General features: G+C 36.7%; 1 protein-coding gene across 7 annotated transcripts in view; it reads right to left on the bottom strand.

Moving 5' to 3' along the window:
* Window positions 1–9,763, bottom strand: part of rbfox3 (RNA binding protein, fox-1 homolog (C. elegans) 3) — a 548,753-nt gene that overhangs the window by 399,700 nt on the left and 139,290 nt on the right. For all 7 annotated transcript variants that reach the window (XM_015379413.1, XM_015379417.1, XM_015379422.1 and 4 more), the window contains exon 2: window positions 9,229–9,321. In XM_015379413.1, coding sequence (XP_015234899.1) covers window positions 9,229–9,250 — 22 coding nt within the window. In that variant the 5' untranslated portion in view covers window positions 9,251–9,321. The remainder of the gene's footprint in view (window positions 1–9,228; window positions 9,322–9,763) is intronic.

Raw genomic sequence — 9,763 nt, 5'->3', positions numbered from 1 at the left:
TATATATATATATATATAAAGGGATCATGGGCAGAATTGTAATGACATGAAGTCTCTCCTGCACACCACTTGATTTGAGGGAGTTAGCTCGCCTCTCTGTTTGACTGAGCGTGTTTCCAGATTGTATTTATATCTGCTACAGTCTCTGTGAACACAAAGTATGCTACGCTACACTTGACCCTGTTATATCCTCAGGCAAACTGGCAATTTGCAGACAAATACAGACCTTTACTGCAGCCCCAGAGCCTCCGACTTCCATCCTTCTCCATATTCCAGCTGTGCTCTACAGCCTGTCAAGGCGGCAGGGCCCCCGAATTAGCCTCCCATTACAGCAAAGCTCCCGCTCCCCCTAAAGTTAACCATTACTGACCATTTGGCACGGCTTCATTATAAAGCCATGCATGTAAAATCAAGTCATGGTCCCTGGCCGTCACATTCAATTTCAAAATACAACCCCAACCCCTCTTCCCCCCCTCACCGCTTTGCCTCTGAATCTCCATCTTTCTCTCTTACTTAAGTTCCAGCTTCTCCTTGTTTCATAAAATATGATCTGATTAGTAATAGATTACACACCTTGTTAGCAGAGCGTTTCATATTTGATACGGCAGTGCTTTAAGACGGGCAGCCTCCTTCATGATTCAAAGCGATTGTGGCCTTGTTCTCCGGCCTATTTGTTTAATAAGCTCTGCTACATCAGCGGGCCTTTTAAGTGAACACACTCCCCTGCAGCAAAGGCAAAAGATCAATACTCATACCTGTAAAAAAAAAAAAGCAAATGTTGAAAAAGCAACCAAGGAATCACGGCCAAGGATTTCCTACGGAATAAGAGGCGAGGTAATCAGGAGCAGTTTGGGTGTTTGAAAGCAAATCCACAAACAGGAAGCAGCTTTTATGTGCTGACCTGTAGGGAGAGCTACAGGTCCGCAGTGAAATATTCAGCGCCGATTAGTCTGGCACGGAGCTTTTTGAGTGTTCCGATCCGTATGCAAATGGGATATAATAAACAGAAGGAAGAAAAGGCAGAGTGTTGGAGGGTAAATGAATTCATTATGTTTCTCACCTCATCTGCTCGCTGATAGAAGACGTCTCGTGTAATTGCCGACAGAGGGGCAAATCTTCCACTGTACTCCGGGGGAGCCGAGATGTGGGAATAATACTGAAACGTATCACCCTAAAATGTGCATAACACTCCTTCAAATCTCTTCAAAGTCTGCGTAAGAGGGGCCGAGGTGGTGCGTGTCGGAGGAAACTAATCATCTTTTAGTGTGTCCATGTTGGATGTGGAAATCCTAACAGTTTTCATTACATCATGAGGTTATATAAAACATTTTTTTAGCTGTTATTTATTGCAAATTAGCCCCATTTTGCTTTTTGCTGAGGAAACTGAAGAAGCAGCAGAACTTGAGCGGAGAGTTTAAACCGCCGCTCCACTAAACTCAGGAATGAAAACACTTTTTCCTTCATTTGGTTGTTTATCCTTCTGTTTGCCCCGACCCGCCCGCCTACACCCGCCGCAGTCTCGATGGGCGTCGACCGGGGAGACATAACACCCACCACCTATACATGGAGGTCACAGGAGGTCCATCATTATCAAGCCACAGCGGTGATCAAAGCAATAATATAGAACTATAACCGAGCAATTAGACTAATGGAAAACGTCCCCATTTCTCCTGGCGTGCTGCAGCGAGACACGCCGCTCGCACCCCTGGGCCCCCCCGCCCCCGGAGACGGCACTGGAGACGTGAAGTGGAGAGGAAGTAATGGCGGAGGCCCATTGATCCTCGTTGCCACCTGCTCTATGGCTCCGCCGAGGATGGGCGGGGAGGCAGAGGGCTCCATCTGGGGAGAGATCACGCCGACACCCCGGCTCTCAGGCATATGGATAAGAGGCTTTTTCTAGTCTTGCACTACTTAACCGGCACACATTAGCACAATATGGCCGGATGGGGGAGAGTAAGGCGCGCGTACATGCAGACTTTATCACGCTGAGAGTGCTTCCACGCCGAAAGGGCGTGAAGTCGTTAAATCAGAGTCTGGCAGTGATTGGCTTCCTTAAAGGAGGCCAGGTGAGAAAGAGGGGCAGCTTGAACAACAAGAAGAGTCAAAAGCATCAAGATATCCATCTTTCAACCCCAAAAAAAACCTCCTCATGGCACGAAGGAGGCTGTGTGAATCAGAATCAGAAATACTTGCTTTTGTTACACACTCCAGTTACAGTTTTATAAAATATATACACACATCCAACTATACAATATAATAAAGATAAAAAATAAGAATAAAAAGAGATAAAATATATACACATATAGCTCTTCTGTATATATATATGTACGTATATCTATCTAAAATCCAAGTAAGTGATAAATCCAAGTAAAGTGATACGTGGCGAGCAAAAAATAGTGCATAAATGTCAATTACGGGGGGAATCACACTCCAAACAAACTGTTTTGATTATGATTAAGATGCAAACAACATAAAAAAGTATGTTACTGTTCAAACTTAATAGCCTCTAAATAGATTAATACATAAACACCTTTATTCATAAGATAGATGCAGATAAAACATGTTTATTGGCCCCTTTTTTGAAACGTTGCTTCAGCTTTTGAATACAGAAAAGTTCACTGCATTCCTCAGACATCACGACCAAACTTCTTAACTTTAGCTTCACATCAACACGGCATTGATCTGTACTTTTTCAGCTTCATTCTGATGCTACTTTTATGCCATATTCCCTTAAAGGAAAGAAAACACACTTTCTCTTTTAAAACTTCCAAACAGGCCCAACTTATTCAGTCTTTTTTCTTTTCCTTTATCATGAACTCTCAAATTTAACATGCTAACTGAAGCCTGCAGAGTCAGAGATTGAATTTTTAGGTTATTAGTGAAATCTTTTAGCTTTAAGCTAAATATTTTCTACTGTTTTTATCCCTATTGAATAATTTTTGCTGTGTAGAAAGATGACAAAGAAAATCAGATCTTATAAAGTCCCTTAAATATCATGGAAGTGCATGGAGCTGGTCAAACCACACCACAGGTATATAAGGTAACCATGTAAAAATAAACGAAAAAACCTAAATAAGAAAAAGATCTTTAAAAAAACACTTTGTTACGAGTGAAATTTACTGTTAAAAGGTAAAAGCAGAAAACTGCTCAGAATAAATATGAAAATAAAAGCTTTTTTTAACATAAAAAGATGCAAAACAATCTTTTCCTACTGGTCCCTTTTCTTGCATAAAACAAATGGAGGCAGAATTTGTTGAAAACCAGTTTAGCACCATTTTTTTTTTTTTTCTTATTTTTATTTTTTTTTTTTCTCGTTGTGTGCTATACCTGTACACTTAATCCTTATTTATCATGATATACTGTATATACCTGGATATACTGTATATATATATTGTTTATTCTTAATGCACCTTTTTCCTCCTTGTTTGCACCTTCTTTAACTTCCATGCCAATATGTGACGAGTGAATTCCTCCACTGTGAGATCAATAAAGCTCATCTAATCTAATCTAATCTAATCTAATCTAAGAAAGTCTTGCATTCGAACAGTACCGTCTATAGGAACACAGAAGAACACAAAAACCTTCATGTAGGACGACCTGCATCCATAACTACGAGGGAGCATTAGGGCCCGGCTAGAGATTTTTTTTCCTTCTATTTCAAGAATAAAATCGTAACACAACAAGAATAAAGTCATAATATTACGAGAAAAAAGTCACAACGAGAATATTCATAAATTTACACGAATAAACTTGAAATATTAAGAGAATAAACTCCTAAAATTAGGCGAAAAAAAGTTGTATTTTATGACAACACTAAAATGAGGAACATCGAGCATCATATCAAATTATACTTTGCTTCTGGTTTGAAAAATAAGAAAAATTTTCTGAAATGTTGTATGAAGACTTCAGTCTCTTAATGATACGACTTTATTCTCAAAATAAAAAAATAAAAACAAATCTCCAACCTGGCCCTAATACTCCTTCGTACACAACTGTGCTGCCTGCCTGAGAAAACTAAAAGTGTATTCTGTAAATTTGTCCAATTTTTCTGAGAAAATAAGCAAAAAAAACTATCAAAATAACTTTCAAGCAGAACAAAGAAAATTTCACTACACTCTACGTATCGATTGTTTAGCAGAAACTTGAGTTTCTCAACTTTTAGGGCAACATTTAAAATGAAATTTAGCTCTATAAATGATCTCACCCCTCTACGGAAATAAAATTGGTAAAATAAAAAGTAAAATCTCTGATGTTGCCTCACTTTTTCTATCTAGGAGTCTCTGTCAGTTCTGTCTGCTTCCACTACAGCAATCTGTGGTTGGAGTGTCGATGTTTTAAGCAACCAGAGGTCCATCCTCCATTCAAATGAACCCAATCACCTTTTTTTTTTGTTACCTAGGATGGCTTCGTTCACTGCTCTTTCAAATTATCTGTCCTCTCTGTCCAAAATCTGAACATTTTGGTCATCAAAGGTGTGTTTTTTGATTTGTGAGGTGCAAGTGTGCTGGCTCTCCTGTGATTGTTGTTTGGTTTTTCTGATGTAAGCTACAGCTAAATGGTGGCATTGTTTGTAATTTGCTTTAAAATGAAGAAAAATCTGAAAAAAAAAAAAAAAATGAAGTTAACATTTTAAGTTCAAGTCTAAATATGTCAAAAAAAAACCTGAAGTTCATAAATTGCAAACAGCTGAAGCACCTATGGAAAGCTGAACATTGCACAAATTTCAGACATTAAATAGTGGCAGTATTTCTGTGAGTAAACAGGAACATTTTAATGTTATTTGGAATGCATACATAAAAATGAAATATTTTTTATCCTAAATAAAACATTATTTTTCATGCAAATTATGAAGCACGTGTTTCTCCTTAATGTGCAAAAGTCTAAAAGTTACTTTACAATAAAAAAATCATTCTTGCTACCAGAAAGTCACCCATAATGAGGGTTATACAAGGTAATACAAAAAAGATGGAAGACTACTACGGAAGAGGATTAGGGCCACTGAAAAAAAAAAGATGTTAACTGATTTATTTTTTTTTTATTATTTCAGTATAGTATGGGGAAAAAGTCAGGATTCTGACTTTAATCTCAGAATTCAGACTTTAATCTCAGAATTCTGACTGTTTTTATTGACAGAATTCAGTCAGAATTTTGAGATTAAAGTTAGAATTCTGAGAAAAAAGTCAGAATTCTGAGAAAAAAGTAATAATTCTGAGATTAAAGTCAGAATTCTGAGATTAAAGTCAGAATTCTGACTTTTTTCCCATGTTAAACTGAAAAAAAATTAAAAAATCAGTTAACTTTTTTTTTTTTCAGTGGCCCTAATCCTCTTCCGTACACTACTATATATAGAAAAAAAAAAAATTAACAAAATATGAATGCTGCTGATTTTTCACACAGCTTTGTCTTTCTGTGATGAAGAACTACAGCGTCTCTCTTGTGTCTTTGTTCACCTAATAGTAAATAAAATTTAAATTTGAGAAGAATCTAAATATGTTTTCATTCTGTCCTGATGTCTCAAAGCCTGGAATTGGAGTAGAAAGCATTTGCTTTTGCATGGCTTCCATAAAGATGTGTAAATAGGGTCTAAAATGCTGCATCTACACATAGAGATCAGTATGTAATGTTACAGACGCCATTAGAGTTGATTTTAACTGAATCATTTTTGCTTTCAGCCTCTTTAAATGGAAGAGGGATAAAAGCAAAGCTGTGCAGGGATCACATGTGAAACCCCATGCCATGCACCAGATGTAGCGCTGGTGCTGGAGCAGCTATACGTTTCAGCACTTTAGACACTTTCTGTTTACTTTCCTCTGATGTCTGAGACTATATCATCCATATAAAATTCATGTTTCTCCAGAAGGACTTGCTACTTTTCCACATATCGCTTTGATTTGTTATGCAGAAGTGTTTTACAAATCCACCCAGCAAAAGTGCATTATAAGTTTGCAACATTATAAGTTTGATTGAATAGTATCTGCATTTTTTTATATGTAATTTATAAATAATTCTACCTTCTTTTATGACTGAAGCACAAATAAAGCATGTCTGTTGCAATGCACATCTTCCCAGTGACTGATCTGTACGCCTGGTTCTCTCCTGGTGGCAAACATTTTCTACTGCTTTCCAAATTACTATCCTGCACCCCAAGGAATGTGCTGTTTTTCTTAAGTTACAGAAGAACGTGAAAAAAAAAAACGATTTAAAAAAAAAGGTATGAGAAGTATGAGGGGACAGAAGCTGTATGGATGCATTAAATCGCTTTGTTTCAAGAATATAATGTCCGATAAGAAGATAAATCCAGGCTGCTAGCAGACAATACAGAAAGCATGTGCTTACGTTTACTGACACATGCACATTTTTATTATTATTAATAATTCTGAAAATAAAGTATTATTATTGGGAGATTAAGAGTACAAGATAAAAGTAATAACATCACCAGAATAAAGTCCTTAAATTAATTAAAAAACATATTAAAATGAGAACCGTGTCAGAATATTACTGTAGGCACATATGAATATTGTTGTAAAATAATCTTAAAATTACAAGAAGAAAACTTTAATGTTGTGGGAAAAAAAGTGTTAATATTAAGTTCATGAGGATAAAATCTTAACGATACCAGAATAAAGTCATAAACTATGAGACTGAAGGTGTAATATAAGGATAATTGTCACAATATAAGTTCTTTGACATTAAACTTGGAAAATTATAAGGAGTTAAATCATTAGAATAATGAAATAATATTAAATCGATGGGATTAAAGCATTAGGATAAGGAGATTTTAATCCTAATTTAAAAATATAAAATGTAGGACAGCGATTCGCTGTTATATTTGCAAAACAGGAAATGAGAAAAAAGTAAATATAATCTGAATATTAAGATTACAAAAAGAAAATTACAAGATTAAAGTCGTAACATTAACAGTGTAAAAAAATCCTGTCTATAAATTTGTAATATAAGATAAATAAAAAATAAAATGAAAACACAGTTTACCATAAAGTGTTTAAAATTCAATTCAAAAATCCATTATGAAACCAAAAGGGAAATTGAATGTTCATCTTCCTGCGTTAAATATCTCGGTTCAGGCTGCAGTTTAACTTAAATCAGTTGGAAACTATTGAAGCTTTTTTGTGATTGAAACAAGTTTTTTTTTGTCTCATAATCTCCAGCTTTAATATTTTAACTTTATTCAGATCATCAAAAAAAAAAAAAGAAAAAAAAAGAGAAATGTCCGCATGGCTCTAATACTCTGGTGGATAACTGTTAGGAGCAGAGCTGAAAAGTAACAAAATACATTTACTCAAGTTACTGTATTGAAGGGTTTTTGTGTATTTTATATTTTTCAAGTAGTTTTTAAAATCGGTAATTTAAATTTTTACTTGATTATGTTTTGAGTGAAGTATTGTATTTCGTTACATTACAAATCTACGGAGCCCCTCTGATGACATGGTCAAAAAAAAGGCGCGCTCGATTTGCTTACCCAGTTGTCCAGGAATGATATTAATATTATTAATAAGTATTTCGTGCGCACGTTATACTTATTGCGTGGCCACGAAATACTACTTCATGGCCAGAATTAAACATTTTTTTTGACCATGTCATCAGAGGGGCTCTGTACAAATCCCATCGGTTACTGAGTAAAAAAAAAAAACTTTGGAAAACCGAAAGAAAGACAAAAAATCGGGCCCGGAAGCACTACAGCGAGTGACGTGATCAGCATGTAGATCTAGGATACCAGGAGATTGGGAACAAGATGGAGGTGGATCAGGAGAGCGACGACGGTTCAGAGAACGTTTCACTAGAAATGCTAGCTGAAACATCGAATTCTGCTGTCCAAAAACGACGAAAATCCTCGGCCACATTTGAAAGACTGCTTTTCATTTAAATTCAAGAGGGCCAACAGTATCATCATGCAATGCCAGATGTGTCTGCCAAAGGTGAACTGGCAGCGTTCAATAACTCCACATCTAATCTGCGGAAGCATGTTTTGGTAAGTACTTATTGCATTGGTACTTCAAACAAAGTTTTCATGACTAATAGCCAATTAGCAAAACAACCNAGGAGATTGGGAACAAGATGGAGGTGGATCAGGAGAGCGACGACGGTTCAGAGAACGTTTCACTAGAAATGCTAGCTGAAACATCGAATTCTGCTGTCCAAAAACGACGAAAATCCTCGGCCACATTTGAAAGACTGCTTTTCATTTAAATTCAAGAGGGCCGACAGTATCATCATGCAATGCCAGATGTGTCTGCCAAAGGTGAACTGGCAGCGTTCAATAACTCCACATCTAATCTGCGGAAGCATGTTTTGGTAAGTACTTATTGCATTGGTACTTCAAACAAAGTTTTCATGACTAATAGCCAATTAGCAAAACAACCCGTTTCGTGGCATTGCTAATTTTGTCTAGCACAGGGGTCGGCAACCCGCGGCTCCGGAGCCGCATGCGGCTCTTTCATCCTTATACTGCGGCTCTGAGTGGCTTGGGAAAATAAATTGCTAAAAAAAAAACTAAGTATTTCATATACCACAACACTAGCTTTTTAAATGTAACTAAGTAACTTTTACTTAAAATACATTTTAAATTAGCTACTTATTACTTTTACTTGAGTCATTTTTCTGATGGGTAATTTTATTTGTACTTTGGTAATATTTCATCCAAGTATTGGTACTTTTACTTGAGTATGATATTTTAGGAGAAGCTACAGATAAGTTACAGTACGTCTATGTCGTCTGTGTGTGTCCAACAGTTTTGTTTTTCTGAACATTTCAAAGCCTAAAAATGCTTAAAATGAGGACAGAGCAAAGCCAAGGATTTTTTTTCTTTTCTAATTAAGGAACCTGTAGAAACTTGACGGACTCATAAAATGACCCACCTGAAAGGTTCCTCTGTCTGAACAGCCCGCTCCTGCCCCGACACTCACTACCTCCCTGCGTTTGGTGGCTTCAATAAAACCTTTTTCCTCACAAGTCGTCGCTATAATGTGCAATAAATCTGAGAGTTTGACTTTATCTTAAAAGTTTTACTTTAATGTTGAAATGTCAGGTTTATTCTTGACATTTTCTCCATACTTCTGGAGATGCTTTAGTTTCAATACATGAAATGTCTGTATAAACCCACGCAGCTCGTTTTAATAGCCAAACCTCATCTTAAACGCCCTGCCTGAGCTGTGTGCTGGTTTAGAGGCGCTGCATGGGTCACAGCGCAGAGACATGTTTACTGAGTCTGACCTGCCCAGCTGGGGGTCTCCATGTACAGGGAAAGTCGGTCGGCCTGGAGCGGGGTCACTCGACTCGCTGCTGCTGCCACAGGTGCTGAAGAACCTGTAAAACAAAGAAAAAGGAAAAAAAAATCTAAGATGAGTAAAAAAAAAAAATAAAGGATGTCGGGCAGCGCAGTTCTTTACTATATCTATAAAAATAAACTAAAGAAAACAACAAGTATCATCATTATTACAGAATGATTGAGTTTAGAGATATATTACAAAGATTGTATATTGGTGAGATGTATTACAGTCAAATTATTTTTGATAATTCTGGGTTGTAGTTTATTAAAACCCATAACTCAGCTCAGATTCATTGCAGCAAAAAAACAACAAACAGCTAAACTAACTCAGAGTTCAGTTTAGCAGATCTTTTAATAGAGCTAAACTAAACGCAGAACTTGCTTTGGAATCCTTTGATGGGTCCATGGTTCTATTTGGTGGTTCAGGAAGTCCAGGTTGCTTCCACCGTGGCCTTCAGCGGGTCTTTGTTTCTTTTTTTG

This window comes from Cyprinodon variegatus, unplaced genomic scaffold, assembly GCF_000732505.1.
Source record: "Cyprinodon variegatus isolate N-32 unplaced genomic scaffold, C_variegatus-1.0 Scaffold191, whole genome shotgun sequence".
Taxonomy (NCBI): Eukaryota; Metazoa; Chordata; class Actinopteri; order Cyprinodontiformes; family Cyprinodontidae; genus Cyprinodon; species Cyprinodon variegatus.
Note: the sequence above shows the minus strand (reverse complement) of the source record. Positions and strands in the feature narration are given on the sequence as shown.